Source organism: Papaver somniferum, chromosome 5 (assembly GCF_003573695.1).
Source record: "Papaver somniferum cultivar HN1 chromosome 5, ASM357369v1, whole genome shotgun sequence".
Classification (NCBI taxonomy): domain Eukaryota; kingdom Viridiplantae; phylum Streptophyta; class Magnoliopsida; order Ranunculales; family Papaveraceae; genus Papaver; species Papaver somniferum.
The window spans coordinates 177,162,613-177,182,221 of NC_039362.1; the positions used below are offsets into that span (position 1 = coordinate 177,162,613).

At 36.6% G+C, this 19,609-nt stretch overlaps 2 protein-coding genes and 1 pseudogene across 2 annotated transcripts; all 3 read left to right on the top strand.

The window, feature by feature from the left end:
- Positions 1-4,360: 4,360 nt before the first annotated feature.
- LOC113278216 lies at positions 4,361-8,642 on the top strand (annotated as a pseudogene).
- Positions 8,643-9,799: 1,157 nt separating this feature from the next.
- Positions 9,800-10,268, top strand: LOC113280156 (glycine-rich cell wall structural protein 1-like). The gene is made up of 2 exons (XM_026528814.1): positions 9,800-9,851; positions 9,988-10,268. The coding sequence occupies exons 1-2, from the start codon at positions 9,800-9,802 to the stop codon at positions 10,266-10,268; spliced, it is 333 nt and encodes a 110-aa protein (XP_026384599.1).
- An 8,210-nt stretch (positions 10,269-18,478) lies between these two features.
- Positions 18,479-19,267, top strand: LOC113280158. Its single transcript, XM_026528815.1, has one exon. The coding sequence runs from the start codon at positions 18,479-18,481 to the stop codon at positions 19,265-19,267; it is 789 nt and encodes a 262-aa protein (XP_026384600.1).
- Positions 19,268-19,609: the final 342 nt, after the last annotated feature.

Sequence of the window (19,609 nt, forward strand, 5' to 3'; positions counted from 1 at the left end):
CCGTTTAGTGGCTTAAATCAATACACACCCCCAGTTGCCTTCCCTAGTGGCTTAAACTGTTAAGCAACTAAATTTTCTCTGCCGTTGCAAAAATTTAGTAGCCTTTGGTCAGTTTTTTTGTAGTGTATCTAAGGTGAAGTCTGTTGATATGAGTTTTTTTGAAGATTGTTTTCTTGGAAAACAAAAACGGGTTAGTTTCAGCAAAGGAGGAAGAGACTTGAGAAGTGCAAAACTTGATTTGGTTCACACGGATGTATGGGGACCAATTGATGTTGCATCTCACAGCGGGTTCCAGTATTACGTCACCTTTATTGATGATCACTCAAGGAAAGTGTGGCTTTACTTCATGAAGAATAAGTTCGAGGTGTATGAAGTGTTTAAGAAGTGGAAAGCTTTGGTTGAGCAGAAACTGGTCTGAAGTTGAAGTGTCTAAGGTCAGACAACGGTGGTGAGTATGACAAAACAGAATTCTTACAGTTATGTGCTACTAATGGAATTCGTTTGAAGAGGACAGTTCTAAGGACGCCACAGGAGAATGGACTAGAAGGAACGTATGAATTGGACGTTGAATGCACGTGCGAGGTACATGAGGTTGCAGTCTGGTTTGCCCGAGACCTTCTGGGCACATGCAACAGAGACGGCTGCTTATCTAATTAACAGGACACCTAGTAGTCCATTAGATATGAAGATACCAGAGGAGGTTTGGACTGGCAAAAAGGTAAATCTTTCATATTTGAAAGTTTTTGGTTGTGTTGGTTATGTTCATCTTAGTCCCGGTGAGAGGTCTAAGATAGGTGCTCAAGCAAAGAAGTGTATATTCCTTGGTTATGGAATTGACGCTTTTGGGTATAAACTTTGGGACTATGAGGGTCACAATGTTATTAGAAGTAGAGATGTCGCTTTGAATGATAATAAGCTGTACAAGGACAGGAATACAGCACAAGTTCAAGATGTCAGGTCAAGCAACGTCGATAAGGAGTTGTATATCGATATTGATAATGTTTCTGGAAGAAGTGTGGAATAAGAAGAGCATGATGTTGCTGATGGCAGAGAAGCACAAGTTGAAGAGACTTCTAATGCAGTGGGAGTTATTCCTACAGTTTCACAAGAAGTATGAAGATCGTCAAGAACTCCTAAACCAAACCCAAGGTATGCTTTGAATTATCTATTACTTACGGATGGAGGCGAACCTGAAGATATTAAAGAAGCACTAGCGGCTGATGATTCAGGCAAGTGGAAACTTGCTCTGAAGGATGAGATAAATTCACTTGATGAGAATGTCACTTGGGTGTTAGTAAAATTAACAAGAGGTAAGAAGGCGTTGCATAACAAGTGGGTTTATCGGATGAAGTCTGAAGCAAATGGAGATATTTTCTACAAGGCGAGGTTGGTTGTGAAAGGTTTCCAGCAAAAACCTGGTGTTAATTACAGCGAGATATTTTCTCCAGTTGTGAAGATGACTACTATTCGAGTAGTGTTAAGTCTAGTGGCTTCTGAAGATCTATACCTTGAACAGTTGGATGTAAAGACAGCGTTTCTTCATGGTGACCTAGATGAAGAAATTTACATAAAGCATCCAGAAGGATTCATAGTAAAAGGCAAGGAAGAGATGGTGTGCAAGCTAAAAAAGAGTTTGTATGGTTTAAAACAAGCCCCTAGACAGTGGTACAAGAAGTTTGATAACTTCATGCATAGAAGTGGTTACTCACGATGTAATGCAGATCATTGTTGTTACTTCAAAAGGAATAATTTTGACTACATCATATTACTACTGTATGTGGATGATATGTTGGTTGCCGGAACATCTCTACAAGAAGTTGAGAATTTGAATAAACAATTAGCAAGTGATTTTTGATATGAAAGATCTTGGTGAAGCAAAGCAGATTCTTGGTATGAGGATCATAAGAGACAGAGCTAAGGGTGTACTTATGCTTAGTCAGGATTAATATATTGAACGAGTGTTGAAAAGGTTCAATATGGAGAATGCTAAACCAGTTAGTTCTCCACTTGGAAGTCAAATTCGTCTTTCAAGTATGCAATGTGTGAAGACAGATGAAGAAAAGGAGTACATGTCTAACGTACCATATTTTTCGGCTATTGGGAGTTTAATGTATGCTATGGTGTGCACGAGACCGGATATTGCACATGCAGTGGGAGTAGTGAGTAGATATGAAATCAACCCTGGAAAACAACATTGGGAAGCGGTGAAGTGGATTCTCAGGTATTTGAGAGGTAACACAAACGTACCATTGTGCTATGGAAAATGTGGTTCTATTTTGAGGGGTTATGTGGATGCAGACTTCGCAGGTGATGTAGATAAAAGGCGAAGTACGACCAGTTATGTTTATACTATGGGGTCAGCTGCAGTGAGTTGGAACTCAAGGTTACAGAAGTTGGTGATATTGTCTACTGAAGCGGAGTACGTAGCGGTGACGGAAGCGAGCTAGGAGATGATTTGGTTACAAGGATTATTAGCTGAGTTGGGCAAGGAACAAGGAGATAATGTTCTGTTTAGCGAAAGTCAAAGTGTTATACATTTAGCCAAGAACTCAGCCTATCATGCTAGGACGAAGCATATAGATATCCGTTATCATTTCATTCGGGATCTCTTTGAAGAAGGAGAGTTGAATCTCGAGAAGATTCTTGGTTCGAAGAATCCGGCGGATATGTTTACCAAGGGAGTTACATCAGACAGGCTAAAGCTCTGCAAGGCTTTAGTTGGTCTCTCAGAATGAGGATCTGGGAGGGGAGCCGCACTAACAAGGAAGATGTTTTAGCACCGTCAATCCAAAGTTGAAGAATGGAAGACAATCAATAAGTCTTCAAAGTGGGAGATTGTTAGTTATTGAAGACTAATTAATTATTTACTAAAGTTAGCCATGGTTATTTAGGGAAGGGTTTTTCTAAACCGGTTAGAATTCTTGGTGGCCAATTTTGTAACCTATATACATAGGTAGTTAAGCCTTGTAGAATGTGTACATTGTGTAGAGCACGATTAAGAGATCAGTGACAAATTTCTTGTATAGCTTTTAGGTCTAAAGCTAGGGTTTCGTTGTGAGAGCATACTAGTGAGGAACAAGAGACAAGGTTATCATCTCGGATAATTGTTGTGGTGTAACCAAGAGTTTGCTGGGATTCACACGACGCTGTAATCGTTTTTCTTCATACTGGATTTGAGTTGGTGCGGCTCAAAGTGGACGTAGACAATATATACAAATTGTATGTATTGGTCGAACCACTATAAATCTTGTGTCTTGTGAGTTGATTTATCTTTCTCGTATTATTATGGTTGCTTGTACTTGGTTTACTTATAATTCATCATAATATCTCAAGATCTGTTATTCCGCGGTTGTCAGTGATTATTCCCTAAGAAAATCCTGACATATGGTTCGAAATGTTTTGGCCGATCAGCCAGATCAGATTTGGATCAGCAACTTCAAGCCAACAAAACGAATAATAATAAAAAAAAAGAGAATTCCTAGCTTTACTAATAAAACTAAATTCAGAAAGAAAACAGAAATTCGTCAGACATGCTTAAAACCATATGATCTTTTGTTGGTAATTCTCAATGGATTCTTGAGGCTCTGGAATAGTACCTCTAAGTCTATCAGCGACAGATACAGCACCTTATCGGCCGATATGTCTAGCCATGCCTCTGAGTCTAGATCCTAGGCCGATACGTCAGTCCATGGTCTCCTTATGACACTACTAACTCTAGCCTTCTTTATGTCCTTAAAAATCTTTTCAGCTTCGCGAAGAATAACCCCTAACTTTACATCCGACGAAGAGAAGAAAGAGAAGCATCAACGATGTCAAGTATTCTGGAAGAGATCTACCTCGATATCCTTTTAAGGTTACCAGTGAAAATCAACACTTGCATGTAAGTGTGTTTGCAAGTATTGGTATGCCCTAATCACTTCCTCTTATTTTGTTAAATCCCACCATAATCTTACTACCCAGAAAACAAAATTTCGTCTCATGATATCTGATTCTGAAAAGCCTTGCAGAGTAATCTGCTCCGTAAGCTATGATCCATTATCGGTATCTTCTAATGAATTTCATTTGTATGGTGTGGAAATTGATAGGCCATAGGGATGTCTAGATTTTGCTTCTCAGTTAGTGGGTTTTGTAATGGTTTGGTTTGCATTTGGAGTCAACTGAAAAAATTATTTGGTCTTCGGAATCATTACAATAACGAATTTAACGAATTAGTTTCCTTAGCCCAGCTGTAGGACACTTGAGCTCATTTACCATCTCTAGTTCTCTACACAATGGAAATATTAAAAATATGAACTTAACAAATTTAGGACTTGAGTAATTGAGAGCTAGCCCTGTATTGCTTGTTAACAGTTTAATTAATTAGCTTAATTAGCAGTACATGATGGGCATAACTCTCCACCATTAAACTGGATAAAATCATTGATAACGCGTAAGAGAAGAATCTAATCGTGCTTTGACTCTATTTAGTTGCCGAATTCTCATTACTTTCCAAACTTCTCTGGATTTTCTATTGAATTTCCATTTTGAACTATTCGCAAGCTTCACAATTCAAGTCAACTTCACTTTCCATTTCCTAAAATCAGAGTAAAACAGGGGATATTTCAGTTTTTCTTGTTCAAATTTTGAAGCAAGCGATCTTCTTTTTCATTCTGTTTAAAGAACAAGATCAGTACAATTAGCCAAACCCTTTCTTGGTTTTTGTTTGATTGAGTTTTGGGTGAAAAGAGAGTGATAAACAGAGCCGTGATGGACTTAATGAAGCTGCAAACAGAATATGCAGGTGTAGTATCAATTAACTTATTTGTAACACTTCTTTGTGCTTGTATCGTGATCGGTAATTTATTAGAAGAGAATCGATGGATGAAGGAGTAGATTACCGCGATTGCAATTGTAAGTAGTATTATGTTCTTTGTAGTTTCATTATAGTTGTGTTCTTCTGTCATGAAAATCAAGTAATTTGTTCAATGATTGCAGGGATTATGTACAGGATTTGTGATTTTATTAACTACCGGAGGAAGAAGTTCTCATCTCTTAATGTTCAGTGAAGATCTTTTCTTTATTTATCTTCTTCCGCCTATTATCTTTAATGCTGGGTTAGTTGTGTTTTATACTTGATTCATTCAGATATGATTCTTAATTGTATTACCTCTGTTCTTGGAAAAGTGATATTTAGACGTACACCAATATCACTTATGTATAGTTCCACTAATACGACTTGAGTGTGCTTTCTTTGTATGATTGTATTACAGATTTCAGGTAAAGAAGAAACATTTCTTTCGAAATTTCGTGAAAATTATGCTGTTTGGTGCTGTTGGCACATTTATATCCTTCTCGATCGTTTCGGTTGGTATGTTGCATCTATTATATTCTTAAATGTGTTTATTAGATGTTTATAGGCGTGCACTTAGAAAGAGAAAATCCTGACGTGCTTGCTAGGTGGAGGGGAAAAATGAGCAACATTAACAAAATGAGCAGCAAGACCTTGTTTATTTTTTCGACCTCATTAAATTTATTTCACCAAAGAAAAGAGGGTCAAGTATGATTTATAGATCAATGAAGGGTACATTCTAGTATTTGGGTCGAATAGCATGAATTTTAATACTGGCACATGTTAAGAGTTTATTGACATTATCTATCAATGTTTGTAATACAGGTGCTGCTCAAATATTCAAAAAGATGGATATTGGTGGCTTGGAGTTAGGCGACTATCTTGGTACTCTCTTTTAATTCAGTCTTTTTAAGCTTGTGATATTTTTCTGATCTTCTATGCAATAATTTATTTTCCCTTCTTGCTACTTGCAGCAATTGGAACGATATTTTCGGCCACCGACTCTGTTTGCACCTTGCAGGTATGGAAAGATTTGAAATGCTTTGCTTTTTTTTTTACGTAAACAATAGAAGATCCTGCACTTTAAAGAAATTAGCATTTTCTTTTACAGGTGCTTAATCAGAAGGAGACACCTTTTCTATACAGTTTGGTTTTTGGAGAAGGTGTCGTTAATGATGCCACGTCTGTGGTGCTCTTCAATGCAATCCAGAGCTTTGATCTCAGTCACATTAGTTCTACAACTGCGTTGCAGATCCTAGGAAACTTCTTATATTTGTTTATCATAAGCACATTGCTTGGGGCGTTTGTAAGTTTCTTCTGTTATATGAACATGTGTTGTATGCTTCATCTAAAGTCCTACCATATATGTCGTTGCCATTGAACATCTGCTGAAGTTTTTGTTCCTTTGTCCTACCGGCCGGACTTCTTAGCGCGTACATTATCAAAAAACTGTATTTTGGCAGGTCTGAGACTCTTCCTTATCTTAACAGTTCTGTTCATACAAATTTTAAGCTCTTAAATTCATTTTAGTCATGAATATCAGGCACTCAACTGACCGGGAGGTTGCAATTATGATACTTATGGCTTACCTTTCCTATATGATGGCTGAGGTTAGTCCGCGCTTTGTACTAAATTTAAGTTGATGTTGAAACTTCTGTTTTTTGTTTGTAATATTGGTTAAACTTTTATTTATCATTGTAGTTATTTGAGGTAAGTGCTATTCTCACGGTATTCTTTTGTGGGATAGTCATGTCGCACTATACATGGCATAACGTGACTGATAATTCAAGAATCACTACCTAGTAGGTTGATTGTACATAATATTTGTTTGAAGTCATTCATGTTCTTTGTCGCATGCTCTTGACAATTGATCAATCTATATGGCTGTTCTTCCTTTCTACTATTTGTAGGCATACTTTTGCGACAATGTCATTCATTGGTGAAATATTTATCTTCTTATACGTCGGTATGGATGCTTTGGATATTGAGAGATGGAAAGTTGTTAGTACAAGGTACTTTCTATTAAGCCATGAGAACCTCAACATTTATGGCTTAACTTATTCTTTCTCAAACTTGATCTCTCTTGATTATTTCATTTGTACTTATCTGGTTTTAATACTCCAAAATCATCCAAAGTACAGCTAAGTTACCATAATATGTTTCTGCAGTCCTGGAAAATCAATTGGGGTTAGCGCAATATTGCTAGGTCTGGCTGGAGTTGGACGAGCAGCTTCTGTTTTCCCTCTTTCCTTCTTAAACAACTTAACTAAAAAAGCGCCAGAAGATAAAATTAACATAAAGCAGCAAGTAAGTTGTCTGATATGAGTGGTTTTATGTTTCTTTATCCTAACTGAACAAACTAATGTGCAAAACCCTTATCTACAATCCTGCAGGTAATTATATGGTGGGCTGGTCTGATCAGAGGTGCCGTATCTGTTGCACTTGCTTATAAACAGGTAATGGACCTAAACCTCTAAAAGACCGTAGATAACTAGTCAACCTATTCGACTTATACAGATCCCTTTATCTGGTGCTGCAGTTTGCACGCAAAGGCTACAATCAAACGCAAGGAACTGCTATTATGATCACGAGCACTATAAGTGTCGTTCTTTTCACAACAGTGGTAAGCTATTTCATTTCTTTACTACTTCCAGTGCCATTATTTTTGAGATTATCCAACTCAAGTTTTCACTTAAACTGGTTATGTCACTTTGCTGGTTGTTTTGTGACTCAGGTATTTGGATTGCTGACTAAGCCCCTGATAATACTCCTAATACCTCGGAGAAAATTGGTAAGGAATTTATCGTTTGGGCCAACCACGCCAAATTTTGAAACTCCAGAATTAACCTTAACATTCCCACTCCTAGTTAACGAGCAAAATTTGGAATCTGGTCAGAGGGATGTAGGGACTCAAAATGTGTTTATTGATCAGACAGAAGGGGTGAGTCAAAATGGACCTAGACAACCCTCCGAACCATCTACGGTACACCACTACTGGCATAAGTACGATGATTCATTTATGCGTCCAATGTTTGGTGGCCGAGGTTTCACTCAACCGGTTCCTGGTGAACCAATTGGTCAGATGGAAGGGGAGAGTCAAAATGGACCTAGACAACCAATACTTGAGAGGAAACCCTCCGCAACATCTGCGGTACACCATTGCTGGCATAAGTACGATGATTCATTTATGCATCCAATGTTTGGTGGCCGAGGTTTCACTCAAAACAGGTTCCAGGTGAACCAATTGATCAAATGGAAGGGGAGAGTCAAAATGGACTTAGACAACCAAGAATTGAAAGGCAACGCTCCGCAACATCTACGATACACTATTATTGGCGTGTGTACGATGATTCATTTATGCATCCAATGTTTGGTGGCCGAGGTTTCACTCAACCGGTTCCTGGTGAACCAATTGATCAGATGCAAGGGGAGAGACAAAATGGACCTAGGCAACCCTCCGCAACATCTACGGTACACCATTACTGGCGTATGTTCGATGATTCATTTATGCGTCCAATGTTTGGTGGCCAAGGTTTCACTCGACCGGTTCCCGGTGAACCAAATGATCAGATGCTAGGGGAGAGACAAAATGGACCTAGGCAACCCTCCGCAACGTCTACAGTACACCACTACTGGCGTATGTTCGACGATTCATTTATGCGTCCAACGTTTGGTGGCCAAGGTTTCACTCAACCGGTTCCTTGTGAACCAATTGACCCAAGTGTAACTGTTCGTCGGCCTGAGCTCATGAGTAATTAGTCTCTAAAACCTCAGAAAATACATATACCACATTGGAATTGAGTATGTATTTGAAGTCCTTTAATGAGGGAGAATCCTTGTGAATTTTGAAAAGTAAAAAAAAAAAAAAAAAAAAAAAGAGAATTTTCAATTAACTGTTTTTCTTCAAGTTCAATTGATTTGATTCAAACTGTATTCATCTTCTAATTGAGAAGATATTTTGTAAATTATGTTATCGTGGCTTCCGTTTGCTTTCTCTTTTTGGTTACTGTTTTCTTGTGCAACAATTTTTAGACTACTAGGTATTATTTATAGCAATCATATATTTTTATGTTCTTTTCAACGTTTTAATAGAAAAACTAGAAACTACCTGGGTTTCCTATTTCAATACAACTGTGAAACATAAATATGGCCTATAAATTTACTAGGTATCACAGATTAAGAACCATTATCTGGTAAGATTGGGCAAACAACACAGATTAAGAACCTTGAGAAGGTCATCTTTGTAGCGTCATAATCCATTAGTGGGTATAAAATTCTGAAATCCGAGTTGTTTCACAAACTCAAATATTTTTCTAAAATTCTGAAATCCAAGAGTTTTTGTGTGGTTGTCCCCGACAGTGTCAAGCACCTTTAGAAATAACATTTTTCAATTATTAGACTCTGCCACGGGATATTACTCTTATCACAAAATTGGTCAAAAAGTCCGAAAGTAACAATTTCTTGGTGAATTAGATTTCTAGGTTTAGATACTTTTTATATGGACAGTGATACAAAAAATACTGTTTAAATAGCCAATTTGGATATTTCACTCAGGAAAAATAAATAAAAAAAATAGGTTCTACCTAAAATAACCCCCATCCTTTTAAACAACACTTTTTAAACTTAACCAAAAACAGCTTCTCCTCTTTTTTTTTTCTCCGCTCACTTTCTTCTTTTTCAGAGAACGAATTTGATTTTGGGTTTTCAGATCTGGCAGTGATTTTCAGAGCTCAATCATCAATCATGGTGGTTATCATTTTTTGAATTACAACATCATCAAAAACCAGATCTCGTCTTCTCGTCTATCGCGCTTTGTAATAGGCTATCTCCGTTAACAACATCAACGCCAGGTTCTCACTGAATTCTCTTATCCTGTCTTTTCTTTATTTTTGATTTTGAATTTCACTAATTTAAGCTAATGCTAGGTTTTGAAAATTCTATATTCTATTATTTTGAAATTTTACTGACAAAATGAGAAGATTTGTAGATTTGGATTCGATAATTGTTAATAGGATTCAAAAATGTTTGACTAGATTTGATTAATTAGTACGATTTGGTTTCTTGAGCCGTTTGAGCTAAATGGAAATCAATTACGGTTTGAGTAGAATAGTGTTAAGGATCTGGTTAATTGTTACGTTTTGGTTGTGCTGGTGGAGGAGTTGGTTGTGGTTCAGGAGGTGGTGGTGTTGGTGGAGGACTTGGTCATGGTTCAGTAGGTGTTGTTGGTGGAGGAGTTTGTCAATTCAGGAGGTATTGTTGCCCACTGTTTAGGACTTGGCTATGGCCAGGAGGTGTTGTTGATGGAGGAGTTGGTAAAGGCATTGGTTTCGGCGGTAGTTCTGGTCATGGTGGAGTTTTTGGTGGGTGGTATGGAAAGGGTGGTGGAGTAGGCATTGGATCTGAAGAAGGTGCTACTGGAGGTGAGGTTTTGGTTCAGTAGGTGGTGGCGGTGAAGGGTATCGACAGAGTGGTGTAGTAGGTATTGGATGCGATAAACGGTGCTTGTGGAGGTGGAGGTATTGGTGCAGGTTCCGGAGGTGCTGTTGTTGAGTGAGTCATGACCTAAGATTTTGACTGATAGTTTTGGGGATGAAAAATGGAGTATGTAGTGAGCTAATGCACGACTGTGGCCACATACACACCGCACACTATTTATGGCTTTAATAAATTACCTAATTATTCCTTCACCATCACTGAATCTTCAAGTCTGATTTGTTGTTAATCTCTTTTGCAGGTTTCTTTAGTAAAAGGTGCTCTAAATAAACTAGGAATCCGTGTTTGTATGGTGCGAACAGGCTAACCATTGGCTATGGAAAAATTTGCTAGGCAAGAATAACTATACTGTTTTTTCTGTTACAACCTCAATATTTCTCTATGTTTACCATTTATTATCTTGCTTATGCAGTAGAAGGAAGTTGAGTACAGTGTATGAGAACCATCCAAAGTTCAACTTGTCACAACACGCTAGTGCTCTTGATGGATTCTCATGTCAAGATAGGTTTTTAAGCTTAAGTTTCCTTTACTCATTACTCACACAGAAACCTAGTTCTGAAGGAGCACCAGGTGCTGCAAGGTATGCATTGAAACTTTAATGGTATATATTTATCTTCATGCAGCTGGGATTTTTATGATTTGACCCCCAGTTATTTTCATGACATATTCTTTGAAGCTCTATAATTACCAACATGAACAGTTGCAGCTTCTCGATGCACTTCAAAACAACATGAACATTTGCAGCTTCTCGACTACACCATAACTATGGTTCGATGGTTGTGTATGAAGTGCATTTAGAAATCGCGAGAGACTTTTTTTTGAAGTTTATGAGTACATTAATTTGTATGTCAGTATTGCAACTTTTGTTTATTTTGACACATTCAAAAAAGTGTATCTTAATGACTTTTGTTAGTTTCTTAAATATAAATATCTTTTAATTTTATGGTAAAAGCTTGAATTAATTCATGATATAAGAAAGATTAGACTTGGATGAAACTGGTTTCATCCTGTATATTTTGAAAAAATAGATTTTTTGGCCAGGGTGAAACTGATTTCATCCTGCATATTCTGAAAAAGAAAAACATATTCATCCTGCAGAAACTCACAAAAACATGTTTTTTACAGGATGAAACCAGTTTCATCATGTACATTCTGCAAAAGAAAACAAACCCTGCTAGTATGTACCTGGTTTCATCCTGCATATTCTAAGATAAGATTACTAAAATTACTGACAACTCATAGCACAGTCTAGTTTAAGTAAAAACATTTCATATTTAATTGACTTGCAATTAAGATATATGCATTCATATGTCTATGCAAAAAAAGTTTTACAAACAAAAAAGTTAAGCTTAAACTACATCAAGATTACTAAAATTCATTGTTTTTCAAACTAACACACATGTTGAAACTTTTATCTGAGCTGCTTCCCTGCACATTTCCATATATACATCCTAGCATTCATCAATACCATTGCATACATTTCAAGCAACACCAACTCTGCCACAAGCCACCGTGCTTTATACAACCCATCGGCATTCCATATCAAACTCACTTTCCTACATAGCACCATGTCATGCATCTCTGCAACTCATATTTTTTGCATTATTATCTCATTGAAACAACTGCTTGCGATCTCAGCTGCAACTTCTCTCATACCATGTCCTGCAGCTTTCCAACCTTGCCATCACCTACTACAACAACATCTCCATTTCCATCCTCATAAAAACCTAAAAAAAAAATATTTGGTTAAAAACAAGTACTCACACATTAATCCGCAAAATAATATTTAGTCAAAAACATGCACTCAAATATTAAACCTGGATGAAACCAATTCCATCCTAGTCAAAAGGTGCTGAAACAATATGCACCACAAATTATACCTAAATGAAATTGATTTCATCCTAATTTATAATATATTAAGCCTGGATGAAACTGGTTTCATCCTAGTTTAAACATGCTAAAACAATATACACTAACAATTAAACCTAAATGAAGCTGGTTTCATCTTAGTTTATACAATATATTAAAGCTAGATGAAAACCAGTTACATCTTATGATATCATTGGATGAAAACTAGTTACATCATATGTTATTACTGTGTGAAAACCAGTTTCTGCATGTCAGCTTAGGAGACACTATAAGAATCGCATTACTCATATTCTGAAGAGAAAAAAAAAAACAGATTTTTGGCCAGGGTGAAACTGGTTTCATTCTTCATATACTGAAGAAAAAAACAACAACAGATTTTTGACCTGGGTGAAACTGGTTTCATTCTTCATATACTGAAGAAAAAAACATATCCACAAGCACACACTATAACAAAAATAAAAATTCAATTAACCTCAAACTAGTTTTACATAGGTTAATCGCAGATGAACCAGTTTCATCCAAACCATATTCAATAAATTTCAAACATTAAACCTAGGTGAAACCAGTTTCATCCAAAGCGAATTCAATCAATTTCAAGCTAGATTTTACATAGCTTAAACCTAGATGGAACCAGTTTCATCTAACCAAGATGAAACCAAATTAAGGCAGAATGAACAATTTCATCCTGGTTTTAAAATGGGTGGAACCAAGATGAAACCAATTTCATCCTAATTTAAACACATGTGAAACCAAATTCAACCCAATCCAATACAGGATGACATCAGTTTCATCCTAGTTTAAAAATATAAAACAAATTCAATCCAATCTATAACATGATGAAATCTGTTTCATCCTAATTTAAAAACTCAGGGGAGGTTTATAAACAAGTAAAGAAAATTCAGGATGAAATCACATAACAAAATTAGATATCTACATGTTCTACTGAACCACCATCGTCACCACCAGGTCCACTACCATCTACCTATGTAAAGTACTAGTAAATGTATAATAGTAGAACCTAAAAAAAATGGAAATCAAAAACCCGTGGGTTACAAACCGCAATGCGTTCAAAGATAAGAGTTTTAGGAGATCAATATTGTGCATAAACAGACTAAACTTTATACATATCATCTCTCAAGTTAAGCAAGCACAGCGAGGAATTGTAAGAGAATAGTAAGTAAACATTCACTCTGAAAACCCTAGAAACCAAATTAACGAAGAATAAATCACATTTCAATTTGAATCAAACTTACAATCAACTAAAATCAAAACCAAAGTTGAGCTACGATTCAAAATCAGTTAAAAACCCTAGAATCGAACTGAAAAACTAGGATCAATCTTAGCTCTTTTAAGAATATTAGAGTAGAGCCTTATAGTAGATCGATCATCTATTTCGCATCAGAAAAATCGCCATGAGTTAATTCCAGATCTGAATCCAAAATTGTAGCATGTTTCTACTGTCCATGGTGGTGGAAGATGTGGTTAGAGTTGATGATGGTGGTGGTGGAGAAAGAGAAGATCGAGAGAAGAAGAAGAAAGTAATGGAAACGGTGGAGATTGTGGAGAGGGAGATCGATATTATCTAGAGAGGGACAAGCAAGGTAAGGGTAATTTAGTCTGTTCCCATTAAAAAGATGCTCTATCCACATGACCCAGGCCGAATTTTTATCCGTCCATTTGACCCAGAAAAAGGTGCCATTTTGGCTATATAACCCATTTTTTTGTACTCTTATCATCACAAACGACTAAAGAAAACACATTTGGGACCTCAGAACATCTTCCGTTTATAAGTTGAGTTACACAAATTATTGAAGTTCGAGTAACTAAGGATCTTTTAGCCTGAGCAACATTTCGGGTGGAAAATTTTTCCCTTGGTGGAAAAAATGATATCATCTTCAGATAGTTATGTTGCAGCAGCACATTCATTGAACTCCAATAAACTGTATTATTAAACACAAAATTGGTTAAAAAGATCAAAATCAACAATTCCTGGGTGAAAAGGACATTTAGATTTTGATACTGTTTAAATTGACAAAAATGTAAAAATAGCTGGGATGTAAACAATTTATCCTATCAATTTTCAAATATTTTTTCTTATTTTTAATTTACATCAGGATGCATCCAGTTTCATCCTTGTTATTTTTTAAGTTAAGTCAGGATGAATGCAGTTTCATCCTTGTTATTTATTTGGTGTCCATTTCACTATACTAATTTTTACTAGTCCATTTGAACCATGTTTTAAAAATATTTGGACAAATGACCCATTTTCCGATTATTAAATTGGGGACCATACACTTTTGTATCGGTTTCACAACACTGACCAAGTGGACTCATCTTCCTGGTTAACAATTTGAAGCTTTTTCACCTCTAAAATTAGGGACATTTTGACTTTGGGTCCCATGAAATGGTATACCTTTGCATTTGGAGCCTAATTTTGTCCAGCTTTGAGTTTGGGTCCCGGTCAAAGATTGATTATTCTTGACCATCCAACAATCAGTTAAATATGAGATATTTTAACAAAAATAAAACGTTTTCGTTAGTCATTTCACTGTCTTGGATAACTTGGTAGAGATAGTAAATAAATAAAAAGTAATATTTTCGTTAAAATAACCCATATTTAACTGATTGTTGGATGGTCAAGAATAGTCAACCTTTGACCGGGACCCAAACTCAAAGCTGGACAAAGTTAGGCTCCAAATGCAAAGGTATACCATTTTATGGGACCCAAAGTCAAAATATCCCCTAAAATTATTAGCTATAACGCCAAGGGGAAAAAAAGAATTATTAGCTATAACTACAATTTTCTGACATATAGAATATTTTATGAATATTATCAAGAGTAAAATCTGCACTTGACCCACTTTTGATTGAACTGCAATCTTGCTAACTGTTGAGTGTGTCATAACAATATATAATGTTTGAACCATGAGATCGTTGGCAAAAGACATGTTCCTGCCAGTGGAAGTATCAATAATTCAATTGAAGCTTATTATTGGGGCTTAGAAAGTCATGGTTTTCTGGGGACTTTTTAGGGTCGTGAAATAGAAAAATGAGTTATCCCTTATCACATTATAATCCTAATGTCAATTATACCCTTACCTGAATTTCACTATTCATTGAAAAAAAACAAACTTAAATCCTAAAAATCTATAATCTTCTCATTCTCCTTCTCTTTTCATTGACAAATCATAATAAAGATGATGATCATGATTTCATCATGATGAAGATCAAAAAAAAAAAAAAAAAACTAAAAATCTATTATCTTCTCCCATCTTTCTCTTCTCATTCATAAATTATGATTGAGATGATGAGCATAATTTCATCATGATGAGGATGATGATCATAAAGAAAACTCAAAACTACTTTGTTCGCATTCAAAGCATGATAAAGATGATGATCATCGTAAAAGGAAAAACTAAGAAAACCCACCATTTATTTTTGTTTTAAATGATTAAAAACTCAAATTCGATGAATTTTGGATAAAAAGAAAATAGCTTCTGAAAACGTTTACGGCTGGAAGTTCTTAGTTCCCAACCATGAATCAAGATTATGGTTGGGATAGTTTGTCGACCCAACCGAAAATTTTTTCGACCTTTTTTTCGGTTTCATAACCTAGCCGAAAGTGCAATTACGGCTACGATAATTTGTCGACCCAACCGTAAAAAGGAAAAACGGTTGGGAAATGGTGGTGTTCCCAGCCGTATTTTTTATTTACGGCGGGGAAATTAAGAATTCCTAGCCGAAATAAATTTTCTGATTTTTTTTGTTTTTAGAAACCGTTAAGGCTGGGTTTTCCCAGCCGTAATTGCAGTTTCATCTGGGTTTTCCCAGCCGTAACTGATTCCGAAAACCCAAAAAAATCATAAAATTTATTTCGGTTGGGATAACCAAGCCGAAACATGTACTTTTGGCTGGGAATCTAAGAATTCCCAGCCGTAAATATCTTCAGAAACTTTTTTTTTCACCTGAAATTCAGGGAACCATATTATTTAACCATTTAAAAGAAAAAATAAATTGGGGTTTTCTTAGTTTTTTCTTTTTATGATGATCACCATCTTTATTATGATACTATGAATTTATGATAATAGTTTTTGGTTTTCATTATGATAATCGCTCTCATGGTGATGAAACTATGATCATCATCTTTATCACAATTTATGAATGATAAGAGAAGGATGGGGAGAAGATAATAGATTTAGTTTGTTTTTAATGATCTTCATCATGATGAAACCATGATCATCATGGTTTGTGAGTGAGAGGAGAAGGAGAAGAAGAAGATTATAGATTTAGGATTTTTTTTTAATGAATAGTGAAATTTAATAAGGGTGTTTTTGATTTTTAATTCACTTGAATCTCTCCCATCTAATTTTTGGCTCCCCAAAGTATTTAAGCCCCAAAATGGTCAAAAGACCTTGACTCTCTAAGCCCCAATAATAGGGTTCATTCAATTCCCAAATAAAATGAAATAACTGTGTATGCAGTGGTAATAGTTGCCTATAATACTTTTTAAATGCTTCCAGTGCACCAGTCCAATTACTCTGTGACCCCAAGACGTATTCACTCTTAGTCTTGGATATTGCTTGTCCGTGAAATTACTAACATCAAATAAGAACCCATTGAAGTAAAGTTAATATGTGATATACTATATATACATAGATCAAAACGGTCACTTCATGGTGAAACTATATTGGGACTGGATTCCAACCAATCAAGTAAACTGCCGACTCACTTGCCTCCAAGTTCGTAATAGAATTAAATGTGTCCTACAGGGGTTAAATATCGCACACGTAGTTATCACGCGAAGCGGTATCTTTATAAGGGGGCGAACTCACTCGCACATGGCATATTCCGGATGACGAAACTGATGACGTCATAAATTCACGAGTAAATTGTGGAAGTTGCGCTAAGTTAAAGAACACGTGCGATAAGACCCAACATAAGCGTGCGAGAACATCGCACCATTGTGTTGGGGGAGAGATCTTTTTGAGACTTGAGGTAGAACTTTAGGAGAGAGAAAGTTATTTGCTCCCCAAGTTAGGGTTTTATCTTCTTTCTTTATATTGATTTCTAAAACTTAATAAAATTCTTATAAGTGTTCTTCATCATGATTTCATAGTTTATTTTATAGATTGTTCAAGGGGTGTAGTTGTAAGATTTCCTGCAACTACATTTTGGTGCTAGAATACAGTTCGGAGAAGGGATTACACCTGCTTGTGAAAGTTTTTAATAGATTTTCAGTATTCTTTAAGAAAAATTGTTTTCAGGAAAAATTTGTGGTTGTTTTCGCTAAGTTTCACTAATTTAAACAAAACCTGAAGTTTTATCTTAGAAAGAAGATTATGTTAATTTAAATCTGTAAGGAAAGTGTTATTTCAGGAATAGAAAATGGTGAGACAGGCATCCGCGGGAGAAAACGCAACACCAATCAGGAGGAGTAGAAGGATTGTAGTAAGAAGGAGGAGTGAAATTGCAGAATCTTCGCATATGGGAGCGAGGAACTATCGATCTCGGCAAATTCGATCTCGGGTCCAACCAGTACCAGAGGAGAACAACAACATAAATTATGAATAAGTTACCGTTCATACTACAGATACAAACACCGCAGAGGAAAATGAAGAAAGAACACAGGAGGAAGGAGCGATAGGAGAAATTGAGGAGAACATGACAATTGAAGAACTCAGACAAAGGTTGGCAGATGAAAGAAGAAGATAAGAAGAAATGTGTGCGAACTTGATACGCCAAAACAATGAAATAAGAGAAGAGAACCACAGATTGCAGGAACAAAGGTCAGGAACTAGATCCAGAACAACATGTGCGAGCTCAAGATCAAGAAAAAGTAGAAGTACCTCCAGGTGTAGCAGATCTGATCACAGAGGGAATGAACGGAGATAATTTTTAGATAATAATTTGACTAACAATCTTCAGGTAGGCGACATCATACAGGAGGAGCGCGAACGCGATCACATAGAAGATCGATATGTACAGGTAAGTGAGAATGAACCCAAGCGAGGAGTCGCAAGGAAGATAGACCAGAGCGAAATGGAGAGTATAACCGCATCCAAGACGAATCAGAACAGGAAAATGACCCTGAGCAAGCAAGGATGATACTCCATGGAACAGAAATGTTGAGATGACAAAACGAGAGAGATAAAGCTATACAGGAGAACGCAAGGATGGAAGAGAAAGAAGAAGAATGAGGAGAGAAGAGTCCTAACAACAGGAATAAGAGGAGGTTATGCATCAAAACAGGAACGAAAACAGACTGAGCAAGCACACTTGAAAAGACCGATGCAGCAAAAGGAGAACCCATTCTCTAATGGTGAAATTTTAAGAGAAATAAAAGAGCTAAGAGAATTAATGGAAAAAGGGAAAGATGGAGGAAGAAGGCAGCTACAAGAGGCGATAGAAGAGGCATCAAAGATACCCTTCGCACGACGGATACAATTAGTAAAAATACCAACAAAGTTCACACTACCCACATTTGCTAGCATCTTTGATGGATCTACATGTGCAGTCCAGCATATAAAGGCGTACAACTTAGCTTTGCTACAGTATGAGGATAACGAAGCAGTCTTATGCAAATATTTTCCGGCGAGCCTCACAGGAGAAGCTTTGAAGTGGTTCGATAGATTTTCAATATGTTCAATAAGATCATTAAAGCACTTGCAGAGTTTGTTCTTGGGACAATACATCAGCAATAATATACTAAGGTCAGGAATCGATAAAGTATTCAGCCTACGAAGGAGAACGAATGAAAGCATGCGATCTACGACCACTAGATGGAGGAAAATGTGTAGCGAAATGGCAGGAAGAGTGGATGAAAGAAATCTCATCTTAGCATTCATCAATGCACTATTTCCAACTGACTTGTTGTATATACAGATATTCAGGATGAAAGACAGAATAACGATGGCAGAGATGCGCGAGTACCAGGAAGAGTACATTGCTATTGAAGAAAAGCAGATAGATATGGAGTCTTACCCAGTTGTAGTTACGAGCGAAAAGGAAGGAAATGCGAGTCTATTACCAAGAATGGCGAACGTGCAAGCACTTGGCAGGGAAGCAAAGAGAAAATAATCGCAGAAAATCAACAAAAGCAGGTAGCGATGAGTAGCCGAGATCAAGAAACGTATGAGCGAGAATACATAGAGAGTCAATACAATAATAATGGAGGAAACAACAAAGTTACCAGACTCCACAATCAAGAAGATGAATACGGAGGAAACAAGAGATACTATACAATCAAGGACCCGATGGGGGTAGTAGAACCTACGAAGAAGTCAGGATGCCGCCTCTTAACACAACAGTGGAAAAAATTTGGGAAGTTTTTATATTAATGGAAGAGATAACACCACCGCCTAATCTAGGGCAAGAACCACCATTTCGGAGAAGAAGCAAAGAATTTTGTGCTTATCATCG

Coding starts and splice junctions, on each gene's coding strand:
- LOC113280156 (XM_026528814.1), top strand. CDS start 9,800: ATGAGAAGATTTGTAGATTTGGATTCGATAATTGTTAATAGGATTCAA. Junction 9,852..9,987: donor TGTTAATAGGATTCAAAAAT/GTTTGACTAGAT, acceptor CTGGTGGAGGAG/TTGGTTGTGGTTCAGGAGGT.
- LOC113280158 (XM_026528815.1), top strand. CDS start 18,479: ATGCAGCAAAAGGAGAACCCATTCTCTAATGGTGAAATTTTAAGAGAA.